This window comes from Podarcis liolepis (assembly GCF_965112155.1).
Source record: "Podarcis liolepis genome assembly, chromosome: 17".
NCBI classification, from domain to species: Eukaryota; Metazoa; Chordata; class Lepidosauria; order Squamata; family Lacertidae; genus Podarcis; species Podarcis liolepis.
In genome coordinates, this window is record NC_139571.1 from 8,608,010 (window position 1) to 8,625,854 (window position 17,845).

The 17,845-nt window shown below is 45.5% G+C and overlaps 1 protein-coding gene across 1 annotated transcript in view; it reads right to left on the minus strand.

Moving 5' to 3' along the window:
* Positions 1-259: 259 nt before the first annotated feature.
* The window catches only part of LOC310696847 (A.superbus venom factor 1-like), a 56,072-nt gene continuing 38,486 nt past the window's right edge, over positions 260-17,845 (minus strand). Inside the window, exons 27-40 of the mRNA XM_083482895.1 lie at positions 16,576-16,671; positions 15,947-16,097; positions 14,877-15,040; positions 12,191-12,349; positions 10,972-11,122; positions 10,449-10,503; positions 8,963-9,050; positions 6,579-6,668; positions 6,367-6,472; positions 4,410-4,499; positions 3,360-3,446; positions 2,543-2,626; positions 1,495-1,630; positions 260-551 (exon numbers count right to left, since the gene is read on the minus strand). Of these exons, the coding sequence (XP_083339021.1) occupies positions 410-551; positions 1,495-1,630; positions 2,543-2,626; positions 3,360-3,446; positions 4,410-4,499; positions 6,367-6,472; positions 6,579-6,668; positions 8,963-9,050; positions 10,449-10,503; positions 10,972-11,122; positions 12,191-12,349; positions 14,877-15,040; positions 15,947-16,097; positions 16,576-16,671 (1,599 nt within the window). The 3' untranslated portion in view covers positions 260-409. The remainder of the gene's footprint in view (positions 552-1,494; positions 1,631-2,542; positions 2,627-3,359; positions 3,447-4,409; positions 4,500-6,366; positions 6,473-6,578; positions 6,669-8,962; positions 9,051-10,448; positions 10,504-10,971; positions 11,123-12,190; positions 12,350-14,876; positions 15,041-15,946; positions 16,098-16,575; positions 16,672-17,845) is intronic.

The following is a 17,845-nucleotide window of genomic DNA, read 5'->3' on the forward strand; positions in this document are numbered from 1 at the left end:
CCATCTGTAGGCATTCGCTCCATAACACGCACAGACATTTCCCCTTACTTTCTAGGAGGAAAAATCTGCATGTTATGGAGCGAAATTTACGGTACATTTGACTATCTACCCCTGCCTCCCATCTCTGTTGTTTCCCTGTGTCAAGTTATTAGACCTGTGTTCCCATTCATGCGCACTGATGGTGTGCTTTAAATGAATAAAAACTGAAAGAGCATTAGAAACATAAGGTGATTGGCAAAGAATTAACATGACACAACAGTAACAAATCAATTCTTTATTTGGTACATGTACACCCCCCCCCCTTTAAGGAGAAATTGAGCAAAAAACCTAAGGTGAACTTTAGGAGGGAAGGTGTTCTTCAAACACTGACTCAAACCCATCTCATGGGCTCCAGTTGACATCTCCATCATTAAGTGCTACAACCGAAAGTCATCAGTGTGTTAGAAAATTGAGATAAGTCAATGCACAGGTCGTGGAATTCTTCGTCCTGGCATTCATCATCATTTGGCCATTTCTCAATCCAGGTATCCTTGCTAATCATGTAGTTGAAACTGGAAAGGGGAGAAGGGAAGATTTGAATCGGTACTCCACAGGTAAACTGGCTGACCTGAATGGAGTGGATGAATCCAGACCAGTGGCATAGTGGGGGGGGTGCAGGGGGGCCAGGCGCAACATCTGGGGGGTGGGCGAGCTCGCACTCGCAGCTCTCTGCCCCTACCTGGCTCACTCACTCTCTCTCACTGCAGTGCTGGCTGTGCGAATCCGATCCGAGCCGCTGGGTCGCCGCCCACTGTGGAGGGGGTGGGTGCCAGGTGTGCGGTGCGGAGAGAGAGCGAGGGACTATCTGGGGGAGGGACAGTGCAGCGGCCGCCCAGCGCAGCGCTGAGTGCGGGAGGGAACCACACCAGACCAGACCAGGCAGCAGCAAGAAGCTGGCAGCGGCGGCAGGTTAGGGGTTAGGGGGCACAAATTACTTGCCTTGCCCCGGGTTAGGGGGCGCAAATTACTTGCCTTGCCCCGGGTTGTAAACCCACGCTACACCACTGATCCAGACATCAGCTATCAGCTGATGCAGATTAGTGACAGGAGCAAGCCAGCAGTTAAAGCTGGAGTTAACTCTTTACATGCAAGAACACAATATGCACAGACTTGGTGGGGTGTCAGGTCTAATGGGCACAGCAGCTCATCCCTAGTAGGTCTTACCCCATGGATAGGTGTCGAGACTGTCTCAGTGTCAATCTCACACCTATACTAAGCTGACAGGAGGTTCTGAAAGCTTTCTAAGGGAATCGGTGGCAGTGGGAAAGGGTCACAATGATGAACTGTGAGTTATAGTGGCATGAAGTTCCACCAGAAAGTTAAAAATCAAAGAAGCGCAAATGCTTATAAACATGTTTATAATAAGTGGGACTGAAGGAATTGTTTCCCGATAGGCACTCCATGGACCTGATGGTGCAGGAAGCAGAGGATACGTTAAATAAATGAAATACATACTCAGTTTTGGTTTGCCACAGGTCACTGTTGAGGCTCCAGATTAGATAGTCCTTGTTCACCACCAGATTCAGAGATTCATTGCATCTCTTGTGGCTGATAAACCTGCGGGGCTTGGCTTCTGGGTTTGCATCACTCCCTAGGAATCAGACAAAACAGGCACACATCTGCGCTTAAATGCTCTGTGTGTAAGGTTTTCTTTTTGCCTCTGAGCTTTCCCGGCAAAAATATGCTCTCTGGTGCTCAAATGGATTCAACGTCAATTTGGGTTTTCCAAGGACTGCTGTTTTGTCCAATTGAGCTTTAAAGAGTGAGTTTTCAAGGGGAAAGAGCCGGAGGGCGTGGGAAGTGTTCCGACACAGAGCTTTAAAGCATGGCCTGTGTCTGGAAAAAGTGGAGGAAAGATAAGTGAGGACACACCCCTATTGTGATCTGAGCCAAGATCCTATCTGAATGTTAAGTTTGGCTTATAAATATACATATATAAGGTCTTGTGGTACTGTTACATTTTAATGTCAAACTGTTTTGTAGTAATGTATGGGGGAGGTTTCTAAGTGGAGATGTCCCAACTTTGGACCTCCTTCATCCCAAGATACAACTGGTACCGATGCTGTTCAGCATTGGGTATCAAGTAAAGACCGAGTTATTACTCATCAGAAAAAGGTTTGTTATTCATAATCAGGGTGGATTGCATTTAATTCAAATCAATATAAATCACTAGTCAGTAAGGCTTGATTTAATTTTTATTTTTTTTTTACAAAAAGACATTGTTGCTGGTATAATCTTAATATTTACAACCAGATGAAGATTTCATTTTTGGAATAATACATTTTCAGAGTAGTTTTTACACTTATATAAAAAAATTACTGATTTGGTTATAGTGCAAGGACTGCTGCCTTTCAGGGAAGTTTCTGAGGAACCTTGGGGTCCCATAACAACACAGACTGAATATCACTGGTCAAAAGCAAGTGTTTAAATCAATAAATATTTTTATAAACAGTCCCTGCTTTTGTATCCGAGACATGTTTTTCTTAAGGAGGATAATTCTTACCTGTTTTAATAATTTCCAGAACTTCCATGAAGTAGTTGTTATAATCGTTTTCTTCTTCTATATGACTCAGCTTGGTTTTGTACACTTTAAAACAAAGACAGAGAAAAGTCATTAATTGATGGTTGCATGTTTTCCACATAAAAGGATTAACAAGTCATTCAGCTTGTATTGTGTTTTTCATGAAGGTCCATGCCATGGGTAGGCAAACTAAGGCCCGAGGGCTGGATCCGGCCCAATCGCCTTCTCAATCCGGCCCACAGACGGTCCGGGAATCAGCGTGTTCTTACATGAGTAGAATGTGTCCTTTTATTTAAAATGTATCTCTGTGTTATTTGTGGGGCATAGGAATTTGTTCATTCCCCCAGCCCATATAGTCCGGGCCCCCCATAAGGTCTGAGGGACAGTGGACCAGCCCCCTGCTGAAAAACTTTGCTGACCCCTGGTCTAAGCTCCCATCAGTGACACCTCATCAACAGTGCTGCTAACATTTCTGGAAAGACGGAAAATCTGTTTGCATTTTGGCTCCTCTATATACAGAGCCTCCTCATCGGTTCAGGTCTGATTCTAGAATACGTAAGTTCTTTTGTGATAGATTGGAGACTCTACATACACCAACAAACTGTAATACAGTGTCCACAAAACAAGCCTGTGCCTGTTTTCTGTGATGTAGCAACTCACCATGTGGAGGGAAGCAGCCCGACCATGAGAAAATGCAAGGCAGCCACCCCCCAAGGGTTGCTAAGGTGCTGGTGGTCATTAACATGAAAACACATCCACTCCTGAATTTACAGGGCTTGGCAATCTAAACTTCAGTTACCATAATCCACTCCTGGCTTGCAGGCTGCTTCCATTCGTGCATCAACATCAACAGGGTTATCTGCATCGTTCTGCAAGAAGCAGTGGTCTTTGGGAGAAGAGGAGAGAGACAAATAATTACGATAAAAATAGCCCTTTCATTAAAAGTAGTCAGATCTCAAAAGCCTGCTGGAAGAAAAAGATCTTCACCTGCTGCCAAAAAGACATGAAGGAGAGAGCCTGTCTGGCTTCTCCAGGGAGGGAGTTCCAAAGTCTGGAAGCAGCCACCAAGAAGGCCCTTCATCAAACTGCTGAAGCATCACCAAGTCCAAACCCATCATTCGTGATTTTGCCAAATCTTGTAAAGACCTGATTCTTTTAATAGCAACCCCATCCCTCGCTATGCCACCTTAGATAATAGATACACCCTAGATCAGGGGTCTGCAACCCGTGGCTCCGGAGCCGCATGTGGCTCTTTTACACCTTTGCCGCGGCTCCGGGGCGGATACTAGCGAGGGGAGGAGGCGCGTTGTGTGCCCCGACACTCCCCACTGTGGTGGGCGCTGTACTGGCTGTGACGTCGCATGGGGGCGGTGTGTGCGTTAGTCACACACCGCCCCCACGTCACCTTCCCGCCCACCCGCCCGCTGCATTGTAAGGGGCATGTACGCTGGTCACTGCATTGAAAGGGGGCATGTACGCTGGTCACTGTTTTGAAGGGGAGTGAAGAACACACACACACAAAAAGGTAACTTGTTAATTTAACGTTTATTTCTATGAGGAGGAGTAGTTCTGAGGGGTCAAACAAAGAAATAATAATAATAAGTGACAAAAAAGTTATTTTTATAATGACGAGTTTTGCGGCTCCCAGTTTTTTTTCCCTTCGGAAACGGGTCCAAGTGGCTCTTTTTGTCCTAAAGGTTGCAGACCCCTGCCCTAGATTAATTCCTGTGATTCAGAAACCACAAATGTCTACAGGACCTTTGTTTCCACGCTGACCAACCCTCCCTGCATCCCCAGAGCTGTGTTTGGGTGACTGGAAGCAGCATCTCTGCTTCGCCCCCCGCCTTACCTTCTGCACACCGGCAAACTTCGCCATGGCATATCTTATCGAGGAGGCCACTCCCTTTGGAGGGATGGTAGAACTTGGTGCATTGCTCATCTGAAAGGAGGAATGAAAGAGAAGTCCTTACGTCCACACTGACATGTCTGTGTGGCTCACCGATTTGATTCCCTGGTGGGGGGTTGATTCCATAATATAAGCCTTAGGAAATGCACAGAGCAGGAGTGGGTGACCCGTTTCTACCAAAAGGAATACTAGTGGCACATCACCCTGAGTTAATTAATTAATTTAATAATAATAATAATAATAATAATAATAATAATAATAATAATAATAATAATAATAATAATTTATTTATACTCCGCCCTCCCCAGCCAGAGCTGGGCTCAAGGCGGCTAACATCAATAAAATTACAATAAACCATAATGGGGGAGGGGGGGACAAAAACAACAACAACGCAATTTATTAAAATACGGGTTAAAATACAATTTAAAATGCAGCCTCATTTTAATAGTAGCCCATAAATCAAAACCGTAAGGGGAGGGAAATATAAGGGTCAGACTGATTCCAAACCAAAGGCCAGGTGGAACAGCTCTGTCTTGCAGGCCCTGCGGAAAGATGTCAAGTCCCGCAGGGCCCTAGTCTCTTGTGGCAGAGCATTCCACCAAGTCGGGGCCAGTACTGAAAAGGCCCTGGCCCTAGTTGAGACCAATCTAACCACCTTGTGACTTGGGACCTCCAAAGTGTTGTTATTTGTGGACCTTAAGGTCCTCCGCGGGGCATACCAGGAGAGGCAGTCCTGTAGGGAAACCCATCAAGAGGGCTACTTTTCTACTGTCCAGTGTACAACCAGCTACATAAAATATGTTATCCCCCTTTTTTAACAGGAAGACACTCCAATGAAAATTTCTGTTACTATATATCTTATATGGCTGTGTGTGTGTGTGTGTGTGTGTGTGTGTGTGTGTGTGTGTGTAATAATAATAATAATAATTTATTATTTGTACCCCGCCCATCTGGCTGGGTTTCCCCAGCCACTCTGGGCGGCTTCCAACAAAGATGAAAAAGTGTGTGTGTGTGTGTGTGTTAGTTATATGGATCTTTCAAGATCTTCTGTATCTGTAATGCCTAATACTGTAAAGGTTTGGAGAAAAAGAAAGAAAGAAAGAAAGAAAGAAAGAAAGAGAGAGAGAAAGAAAGAAAGAAAGAAAGAAAGAAAGAAAGAAAGAAAGAAAGAAAGAAAGAAAGAAGTATTCTGCCTTTCTTATGTGCACCCTGGCTGGGTTAGTGGTAGAGCAGAGGGAACTAGGAGCCAGGCCACCCTGGTTTTGTTCACTGCCCTTGGAAGGAAATTATATCTGGCTGCTTAGAGCAGGGATGTTGCTGAGCTGAGTGCTACTTGTGGGTCTCTGCTTTCTTGACATTTGCCTTTTGTTCTCAGAATCCTTACTCCTATTTGGCTGGGTTCTACTATGCCGAGACCACTGGAAGAGCTGCATGTCATGTTCAGGGAATCCAGCTTGGGTTTTATGTCCTTCAGTTCAACAAAGCCGAGAGTAGTTTCAGACTAAGTTTAAGGTCACTATCCTTCATGTAAAGTGTACATTTTGCACTAAAAAACTAGCAAAGGACCCCTGGACTATTAAGTCCAGTCAAAGGAGACTATGGGGTTGCGGCGCTCATCTCGCTTTCAGGCCGAGGGAGCCAGCGTTTGTCGACAGACAGCTTTCTGGGTCATGTGGCCAGCACAACTAAACCACTTCTGGCACAATGGAAAACAGAGCACACGGAAACACCGTTTAGCTTCCCGCTGCAGCGGTGCCTGTTTATCTACTTGCACTGCGTGCTTTCAAACTGCTAGGTTGGCAGGAGCTGGGACAGAGCAACGGGAGCTCACCCCATCACGTGGATTCAAACCGCCGACCTTCTGATCGGCAAGCCCATTTTACACTACGGTAGTCATTACCTAGATTGTAATAGCTGTACACCTTGACAGATCCTGGCTGAATGAGACCTACTTCAAAATATTTGTAAGCTTTAAATTGCCAACATTCCTCCTCCGTGTGAGAAACCTAGGATGGAAAAACAAAAGAGAAAACAAGTCTTTGGGTGCCAGCCTTTAAATGGTTACTCTCAGCTATGCCAGTTATTCCCAGTACTTCCCCTGCAAGTATTTACCTTGTCCAGATAGATGATGAGGTTCCCTCTTTCAGACATGGCGTCGTTGATGTCAAACTTGGAGATGTATCTGTCGACTCCCTCAGAGAGCTGAACACAGAATGAAAACAATTGAGCACCTGTGTGAGTGTCTGGAGGCGGTTGGAGGATGGATGGCGGCAAACAGATTGAGATTGAATCCTGACAAGACAGAAGTACTGTTTCTGGGGGACAGGAGGCGGGCGGGTGTGGGGGATTCCCTGGTCCTGAATGGGGTAACTGTGCCCCTGAAGGAACAGGTGCGCAGCCTGGGAGTCATTTTGGACTCACAGTTGTCCATGGAGGCACAGGTTAAATCCGTGTCCAGGGCAGCTGTGTACCAGCTCCATCTGGTACGTAGGCTGAGACCCTATCTGCCTGCGGACTGCCTCGCCAGAGTGGTGCATGCTCTGGTTATCTCCCGCTTGGACTACTGCAATGCGCTCTACATGGGGCTACCTTTGAAGGTGACCCGGAAACTACAACTAATCCAGAATGCAGCAGCCAGACTGGTGACTGGGAATGGCCGCCGAGACCATATAACACCGGTCTTGAAAGACCTACATTGGCTCCCAGTACGTTTCCAAGCACAATTCAAAGTGTTGGTGCTGACCTTTAAAGCCCTAAACGGCCTCGGTCCAGTATACCTGAAGGAGCGTCTCCACCTCCATCGTTCTACCCAGACACTGAGGTCCAGCACCGAGGGCCTTCTGGCGGTTCCCTCATTGAGAGAAGCCAAGTTACAGGGAACCAGGCAGAGGGCCTTCTCGGTAGTGGCGCCCTCCCTGTGGAACGCCCTCCCACCAGATGCCAAAGAGAACAACAACTACCAGACTTTTAGAAGACATCTGAAGGCAGCCCTGTTTCGGGAAGCTTTTAATGTTTGATGTATCACAGTATTTTAATATTCTTTTGGAAGCTGCCCAGAGTGGCTGGGGAAACCCAGCCAGATCGGCGGGGTATAAATAATAAATTATTATTATTATTATTATTATTATTATTATTATTATTATTAATCATTGGCACCAAGGGTTGGAGTTAACCCACGCATGCAACCCCTCAGGGGTAGAGCATTTCATCTAGAGGAAATTTGGAGGAGCCAGGCTTCAGATAGGCATCTGAAGGATTTCAAGAGAGGCAGAATGAATTTTCACACAGCTAGAGAAATTTCTCGGGGAAATTCCACAGAACTCTCAGTCATGCTTGCCAGGGCAGGGGCAATATCGAAGTTCCTGTATCTGTGATTGATAAGGTTCCCAACATCCCTCAGGGAGCTTTTGCCCATCCTTGAGCCGTTTCCCCTTGATCTCTTGCAGCTCATGGCTGCTAAATTTAACTGTGCCCCTTTAAATGAAGGAACTGCTGTCAGCAAAGGTAAGACTTGCTAGGAACAGAGGCAGAGCTGCAGCTCCTATTTGAGCCTCAGTCTGAGGATAACTCCTGCTAAAGTAACCTCTGAGCTCTGCTCTAGTAAGGATCCAGCCTGAACTGTTCAAGGACACTAATACAAATCATAAAGAATAACAGATAATAAAAAGATGCCAATTTTGGCCAGGGTCACATTTGCGCAGACCCCTGTCTTCAAGGAACTGGTAGGAAACAATTCCTTCCAGTAGCACCAGATACAGAAGAAGTGTGCATGCACACGAAAGCTCATACCAAGAACTACAGTGGTACCTCGCAAGACGAATGCCTCGCAAGACAAAAAACTCGCTAGACGAAAGGTTTTTCCGTTTTCGATTTGCCTCGCAAGACGAATTTCCCTATGGGCTTGTTTCGCAAGACGAAAACGTCCCGCGACTTTGTTTCCTTTGTCTAAAAACAAAGACATGTTTTGTTTATAAATTAATTTATTTTCCCTTCAATTTTTGAACTGCTCTTTACAGTATGTGTGACTTTAAAGAGCAGTTAATAAACTGTTGTTGTACCAAATTTGGCTTTGTTTGGACTTTTTTTGACCATAGGAACGCATTAATTGATTTTCAATGCATTCCTATGGGATTTCGTGATTCGCAAGACGAAAAATTCGCTAGACGACAAAACTTGCGGAACGAATTAATTTCGTCTTGCGGGGCACCACTGTAACTTAGTTGGTCTTTAAGGTGCTACTGGAAGGAATTTTTTTATTTTGACTATGGCAGACCAACACGGCTACCTATCTGTAACTGGTAGGAAACAGACATCCTCTGTTGCATCTAGCCTAGTAAGCTGCTGTTTCATAGCAAGGGGAACTGGTGGCGCACAGATGATAAATCCTATTCCATTCTCTCTGGATATCTGTTTAAAGTTTTTCACTGACTGTAGTGAATTTTCCAGTGCAATATCCTCAAATAACAACTTGAGCAGTTGGTTTCAGCATCACTTACCCTCTTGAGATCTTCAGTGTCAGGTGCAAAACCAGTAAGCATGGAGACATCAATGATCGACATTGTGGCATCAACTTTACCAAGATACCTAGAATCAGTGACAGAGGGAAAATGACACCGGAATGAATTTCATGGTTTAAAAATGGGTTTGGCTTCAGTTCTATCTGCTTCCCATATTAATGTTATTGCAATAAGTCAATTCTCAGGCTTTTAGGTTTCAACACTGAGAACCAGAGAGGATGAAGGGAAGTACAATGTGATCAACTTGGTTAATGCACAACACCTTGAAAGGATTTAGAATGACAGCTTCCCACAACCTCAGCATCCTAACAGCTTAAAACTGAATACAGGCAGCAGAAGTGAAAATATACCATCACCATGAACTTAACCCCTGTCCAGAAGGCTGGGCAAAGAGGTGTGCCATTACCTCCTGTCTAAATGAAAGTACCGTGGTACCTCAGTTTTCAAACGTAATCCGTTCCGGAAGGCCGTTTGAGTTCTGAGACATTCAAAAACCAAAAACTCAACACGGAAGCTTCAGTACAGATAAATCAATATGGAAGACTCAGTACAGAAGCCGCATGGCATGTTCGACTTCTGAGGCCTGTTCAAAAACCGAAGCGTTCACTTCTGGGTTTACGCCATTTGAAAACCGAAATGTTTGTCAATGTAGACGTTCAAAAACCAAGGTACCACTGTATTGTAAAAGCAAGGTGTGCCTCACAAGGAAGACTCTTCCACTGCTGCAGGGCCACTGCAGAGTGTCTACTGAAGTATCTAAATAATAAGATTTTAAGTCACAGTAGGTTATTCATCAACTTTTTGAAATAGGGCAGCCCTACATTACACAGCTGCATAAGAACAAGCCTCACTCCTCGTCCCTCAGTCATTATACATCTGGCAAGCTGTCCACCTTTTTAAAAAAAAGAAGAAGAAAGGGCACACATAACTGAAAGAACACCTCCTCCCATATCAGTGTGTGTGTTTATTTAGATCATGGGTAGGCAAACTGAGGCCCAGGGGCCTGATCCAGCCCAATCGCCTACTAAATCCAGCCCTCAGACGGTCCGAGAATCAGCGTGTTTTTACATGAGCAGAATGTGTGCTTTTATTTAAAATGCATCTCTGGGTTCTTTGTGGGGCATAGGAATTTGTTCATTTGGTTTTTTTTCAAAATATAGTCTGGCCCCCCACAAGGTCTGCAGGATAGTGGACCAGCCCCCTGCTGTAAAAGTTTGCTGGCCCCTGCCCTGGTTTAGCTCTCCAAAGGAAGTCCACTTGGAGGTAGATTTGTGGAGTGAGGTTTGCAGTGCGGTGGCCCAGAGGGAGACTTTAAGAGTCAAAATATCCCCAACTCCTGAAGCATTCAGACAAAGCTGAGTAAGTTATTTTTCATGCTAAGCCACCTTTGATGTTTCTCCTGGTTGTTCCTCTGAATGTTCAGTGATGACAACGTATGTCTATACTGAAAGTCCCCAATGCTCACCTGGTGCAGATTTTGATCCTGACTGCACCCTTGGCTCCCTTTTCCTGCCTGCTACCTTGAAATTGGGGGAAAGAGAAAAGAATTAGTCACTTTGTAAAATTCCATGCAGTGTCAATCTTAGGTGTTTTGCAGAAGAGCTAACAGGCTGGGTTGTCCATTTATGAAAAAGGGATTTGTCCATACCTGCCATTGCTGGCCTGCCCACCAACAGGCCCCTTCCTGAAGGATGTCATGCCCATGTTTAAACCAGGTGTGGGGACCTGTAGCATTCCAGATGTTGTTGGACCACAACCCTTCACCCCTGAGCCCTGGCTATGCTGCCTGGGACTGATGAGACATGGAGTCCAATAACTTGCCTCATCTAAATTCCCAGCCCGCATAATAGATCACAAGACATGGTGTATGCACACCATTTGAATGGAAATGCCCAGAAACATTTTTGGGGGGCTGGCCTCCTCAAATATTTTATGGGGGGGTGGAATACCTTAGCTCTAGCAAACCTAAGCCCACCATTCATACTTACTCAGCTGGACATTTTCAACAGAAACTTGCAGAGAAAAACTTTTGCACTGCTCTGCGCTCTCCTGTAGCTTTGCATTATACACCGTCACTATGGTCATAATTGCTTTTCCTTGACCAGATGCTTTCACAATGAAATCTTTATTGATTTTGGTCTGAAAAAACAAAAAGAGTCAGTGTGCCTTTGGTTTGATTCTCTCTTGACACATTCAATTTTACTGATTGCTATTACTGTTTTATTAAGTTGTAGTAGAGGTGAGATATAACACTATGACGCAAGCAAACAGATGGCAAATCCTCATTTTTTTGTGATTACAAAGTCCTCATAAAAAATTATTCACCATTCACCAGTGGCTAAACACTGCAAGGCAGCATACCAAAGCATTATTTTGTCAGTTTGCATTTCTTAGTACAGAAAGTATTGATCTGATGTGTTGAAATCATTCCTATTCCAATCAACTCAAGAGGGTTCTGGAAGCTTCTGTGTGGGGAAGAAACAAGCAGAAGGTTCATGATGTTTGGGATATTCCTTCAGAGAAGCTCAGTACAGCTGGTTTAAACTGGTTCTGTTATCTCTTTCCGTCAAGGTCATGCTGACTATAATAAGAGGCCAGAAGGAGCCTAGGTTTCACTTTCTCTTTCTCTCTCTCCTTTCCTTCTGGTGTGGTGTTCTGTATATAGTGTTAAGGTTTAGTCTTATTATAAGTTATTGTAAGTTTAAGTTAAGTCTGCTGCAACTGGATTTCTTATGGACAGAGCCAGTCCTGAATGCATTGGGATTTGTGACCATTATGCGCATTTGCCTTCAGTAGCAGTAAAGATCTGCTGGATGAAATACAATTGCCTCTGGTCTATTTTGGGGGAATCCTGCAATGTGTTTAAGTTTTTACTCTGCTAACTATACAGTGGAATCCGCTCTGGATCAATAGTGAGTAGAATTCCATGACATATTTAGCGATGGGTGTCCATTTTTTAAAAGCTGGCATTAAGTCAGTAATGTTGCTGAGGGCACTTCAACATGACATTGTAGAAAGTAGTTTCGGCCTACCGTGGCGTCTTATATCGTTGTGTTTGTGTTTCATTGACATTTTTTGCTGGGTCGCACTCTTCCCCTCAGCTCTTGCAAAAAGCCAAGTTCAAAATCTAGCCACAGAGTAATAAACAATTATTTCCAGAGGGGGAAATATTAAGTAAAATATCATTCGTTCAAAGGAAAGCTGTACCTCTGCTGATCGTACTAAGAGTGCGTTGTCGTAGTCAATACGGAAAGTAATAATCTCTCGACGTCCTGGCAGTTTAATAGAAACTGCCAGCTGTATCTCCTTATGGGTAGGGATGTCGATCTCATACTGGGCAAGAGCTTGGAAAACCATGACGGTTGCCTGAAATGGGAGGAAGAAGATGGAGTCCAATGAGTTCAGCCTGCAGTCAGCGCTGGCCGGACCATGAGCTGGGATGAGGCAGCCACCTCAGGCACCAGAACCCCAAGAGGTGGTGCCCCAAGGGCACCTCACTCGCCCTGCCATCTCCACTGGCAGCAGAGAAGCAGCGGCAGCATTGGCGGCTTCCGGTGAGATGTTGCCGAGATTTTGCAAGACCTATTCCATTGCCCCTGCGACCAAGATAAGGGAGGCTTCAGCAGCAGGGCAGTGGTGGTGGGTCAGCACCTGCTTGCAGTGGCTATCTAGACAGGGACCTTAGCATAAAGGAAATGAGAGCAGAGAGGACTTCCGGTTGGTCGCCCGATATGGCGGACGGGAGCTCTTTCAGCTGAAAGAGCCCCGGCGCTTTGAAGATTGGGGTGACCGTGAGAGCGTCACGGAACCCTGAAAAAACCTCAGATCGAGCATTCTGAGGACCTGGTGTTCTGGCGGGTGCCCTGAGCGACTCCCCTGCTCCCCGGTAAGCTCTAATAAGAGCCCCGAGAGCGAGCGGGGTCGGAGACGTGGGCACTGTGGAATCAACTCGCTTTCTCCACAGCGCAAAGCTCCGAGTCCGGCGATCATGAGCGACCAATTTCTCTGACTAAATTAAGATTCGAAAATTGTGAGTAAAAAAAAAAGGACTTAAATTCGGACTTTTAAATTGGATTGAAAGGGATTTAAATACGGAGGTCGATCCCTTTCCGCTGAAACAAAAGTGAAAGCAGTGACAGCTGACCGAAGCCGTAACTTTAAAAGACTTGCTAAAAACTTTCAAGAAACAATTTTAAGCCCCTCTTTCTGCAGATTAGATATATGACACAGAAGGTCTGTGAACAGGATCTCCTACAAAGTTATTAATATTCGTTAGGAGAGGCCCTGATTCAGTTTGGAGCCATTCCTTAACTGCACCACTTTTCAGATAAAAATCACCCCCTGTAAACTATTATTTGCCCTGTTGATCAAAACATGTGGGTAGCTCTATGATAAAGGGGATAAGGAGGAAGCATCATCTTACCCCTCCTCTGCTGTAAAGCATCGTCTCCTAAGTAGTGGGGTAGTAGAGATGGGGGGCGGGAATCACCTCTGGCAACCAATGCACTCCTTTGGTTTCGGATAGTACAGGGGCAGACAAGTCTAAAAATCCTGGGACAAAAAATTTAATGGCCCTCTAGCGGCTATGGTGGCTCCTTTACCAGAAGTAATCGATTTAGCATTAACTTTGGAAATGCATACTCAATTCTTACCAAACTAAGCCCCCTAGAGCAAAATCTAAATTAGGGTAATGTCAGGGGACTGCCATCGGAACAGGGGAGAGAAGCAGGGGGACCGTTGGGATACGGAGAGCCTCCGAAGCGCCTGAGAAGCACTTCCTCTTCCAGCGGTGGGAAAAGCCACACCTCCAGTGGAGAAGAGAGGGAAGGGCCAGCCAAGCGAGGAAAGGGCTCAAGGATGCTGCTGAGAGCCCCAGCGCCTCACCTCGCCGGGCTGGGCAGGAGGGACACACGCCCCTTCCGTCACCCAGCTTGTGCATAGGAGTGAAACGCAAAGAGAGGAGGCGGAGGTTTCGGGTGCCAAAGTTCTTATGCTGGGGGAGAAGCCGGAAGGGGCCACTCCCGGATTCTGCAAGTGTATAAGACAGACATTAACTTTGTTGATCTGCACTGTAAATAGTTTGCACAATAAAACCCGTAAAAGGCAGGTCGGAGTCCTGCCTGGTTACTCACGAGCAACCACCAACAGCATCTGACAGGTAAATAGGAAGCAACAAAAACAAACATGGAAAGTAGCGGCAGTTGAACATGTAATTTGGCCATCAGCCTCACCTCGTTTTCCCTGAAGTGATTAACCAGTGTCTGAACTGTAGCACCATCTGAGTCTACTGACTGTGGTGGGTACAGGGGTACATCGCTATAAGTGGAGCCCTCCCCCCCCCCATTTAAGATACAGTGGTGCCCTGCAAGACGAATGCCTCGCAAGACGGAAAACCCGCTAGACAAAAGGGTTTTCCATTTTGGAGGTCCTTCACAAAACGAATCTCCTATGGGCTTGCTTCGCAAGACGACAATGCCTTGCAAGTTCCTGCTGGTTTTTTCCCTTCCCCCCCCCTTTTTCTAAGCCGCTAAGCCGCTTATCAGCTGATCCGATCAGCAGATAAGCCGCTAAAAGCCGCTAATAGCGCTAATCCGCTAATCCGTCAATGGGCTTGCTTCGCAAGACGAAAAAACCGCTAGACGAAGAGAATCACAGAATGGATTCTTTGCGTCTTGCGAGGCACCACTGTATTAACATGCCAAACAGAAAGGCTATGGTGGAAGCTGAACCCATTAGTTTTCAAAGTGTAGGAAATTATTTTGTATGGAGGTCACCCCACCAGCAATCTAAAGTGGTGTAGCCCAGATGCAGGCTGATCACTTCACTCAAAACTAGGTGCAAATGGAGGCTGCAGTTCAGTTTTTAAGAGGAGGAGAATAAAGCAAACAATCACCTGGGTTTGTCCATATGTCCCGTCATAATACTTCTGCTTTGTCAGCCATTTGACTATGGGACCAACAGCATCAAACTTCCTCATTTTCAGCAAGGCCAGCAGAGCATAGGATGTGCCTTCGATGTTGTAGGTGTGAGCCTTATATTCCTCCCAACGATTCTTACCTAAATACCAGCAATGAAATAGATCCTTGTTAAACAGATCCTGATGGGCGGATGAGCTCAGTGTCCTAAGGACCCACCCAGTTCCCACCAGTTTCCATTCAGAGATTATCAATGTACTGCATAATACATTATAAATTAAAAACTGCCTGTCACTTGCCTGCAAGCCTCCTCCCTCCCCCAGCCATTGGGCCAAGCTGCTGTGATGAAGCATTTGTTTATGAACAAATTTACAACAGCTATGGAAGCGCAGAATTTTGAAAACCAGTGCAGGAAACAAAATATCTCTTTGTCATAGAATGGTAGAATTGGAAGGGATCCCAAGTGTCATCTAGACCATCCCCTTGTTTAAAGGAAGAAGCCAGCAACAATTAAAAGACAGCCCTGAGGCTCATCCACACAAGCACAACCACCCACAACCACACAGCATTTCATCCACTCTTTTTCAGGCTTCACACACTGATTCCATAAACTTAGAGTCTGGGACTCAAACATTGCTTCTGCTCCTCGTCGGCCCATGCATCCCCTTCCAACAAGTAAAGCAAATGCAAAAAGTCCCTTTCCCCTCCACTGTTGTATTTGGCTTCATTTGGCACCCACAACCACCACGGGGCCCTTTCCTTCTCTTGCTGCTCTGCAGACACAACCTTTCCATTTCTCCCCAACAGCAGAAGGAACAAGGCAGCCAGGAGGGAGAGGGAAGGGTGCATAGAGTCAGGATATACTCTCTTGGTACTCTGGAAAGCATTCCCAGTTCCCACAGGGCAGCCGCTTACAGGCTGCTTTTGGCCTGGCTGCTGCCACTGTCCTCCTTCCTAGAAGTCTTCCAAGCATCTCCTTACAGGAACAGCTCATCTTCAAAACCTGACCATGTTTTTTCTTGCATTGAGTGTGCTGCCACAAACGTACCTCTTGATGCTTCCATGAGTACCTTGTCATCATTAAGCCTTCCTGCCAGGGCTAAAGCATAAGCCGTGAGGGCCACGGTGTAAGGTCTTTCCAACTTCCCATATTGTCTTAATAAATACTCAGAAGCTTTGGTGATGCTGCTCTCTAGAATCTGGGTAAAAAGGACAAAATATACACTGTAGGAGTGTTTGGGAGAACAACTGCAGACATTATGTATTTCATGCAAACGTAATGCAATAAAGCGCCAGGGGCTGCACTACTGAGCCCAGTTTCCTTTGGTTGAGAAAGCAAATTAGATTCAGGGAGCCTTTCTAAAATCTGTGTTATTTATAAATATACAAGCAGAGCAGAGCAGGAGCAAACGGTCACTTCTACAAGCAGGAATCAGATCCTGATAGAGCGCTCCTGCCAGAATCTTATTTACAAATTTATCTTCCCACCTTTCTTACTACCAAAGAAATGGAAAAATGCAAAGCTGCTTACAAAAGTTAAAAGGAAAAAAAACCCATTAAATAACAAATAAAATAACACACAAACAGCAGCAACAATGGAGACCTCTCTCACCTCCCTGCCAGCCAAAACTCAGAGGGATGGGCAAAAGGGACTGTTAGGGGTAGACAGGTACTTACATTGACTTGATCCTTGCAGATGTCTTTGGACTCCAGCAATGCAATCAGGACGAAAGCTGTTAATGACACTTCTGGTTCAGCGCCCTTATAACCTCCCTGGAAGGAAGCAAGGGGGGGTGGGCAAGAACAATTGAATGTGTTTGGTTCACACAAACAGATCTCCCACCAAAAACATAGCTCAGAAGTACAGGCAGTGGGGTGGGGAGGAAGGTAGGGGAAGCAAGCCTGAACATACCAGAAATTTGACAAGCTTAGAAAATTAAGAACCCAAAGGATTTTAAAGACATATATGTCTTCCACTTTCCCCCATCTTTTGCAGATGGCATATCCCCTGGGAAGCTATTTGCCTTGGTGGTTTGCACAACGACAGCACTACAGAAAAGTAACACAGCAGCCACAGTGGTAGGTAGGGGTATGTCTCACCACCATGTCCTCTTTGTGAACCCCTCCATAAAGAACCTGGCCTGCAGGAAACTGTCATTGGACAAAAGGCTTGAAGGACCACCTGCCTGCAAGACAGTCTATTGTTATTTTTACTGTTGTTAGCCGCTCTGAGCCTGGCTTCGGCTGGGAAGGGCGGGATATAAACAAAAAAATATTATTATTGTTGTTGTTGTTGTTGACTGATTCTTCTGAATTAGGAGCCAGAAAATACATGGATTTATTATCAGAAAGGACAAGCAGCTGAAAGAAAGCATACCACCATCTCTCTGTGCACAAACACAATTATGTATCTAAGCCAGGAGAAGACCGCTTCTCCTAGTATGCCCAAACTTTTTTCAAAGAGGGCCAGATTTGATGAAGTGACCATTTGTGAGGGCCGACCAAAACTGTTGACCATTTTTTAGGATTGAAGCTGTGGAGCTTTTTTTTAGGGTTGAACTTGTTGAGCTTGTTTGACCCCAAGAAATAAACTGCCACAGGGGCTGCATAAACAGACTTTAGACATGCCTGATCTAAGCAATGTGGATCGATAGATCAACATAGATCAGGTATTAGCTCCTTGCAGAGGCTATCGGATGTTAAGATTGGCAGAGGGGGCCTTCTTGATGGTTCTGCAGCCCCATACGGTTGTGATTATAATGGCTTCTTGTCCATCGCAACCTCACTTTCGTGCCAATAAAGGCATTCCTCCGTCACTGGAGGCTTTTAAGCAGAGGTTGGATGGTCAGCTGTGATGGATGCTTTAGTTGATATTCCTGCATTGCTGTGGGTTGGGCTAAATGACCCTTAGGATCCCCTTTCAGCTTTACAGTTTTATGATTCTATT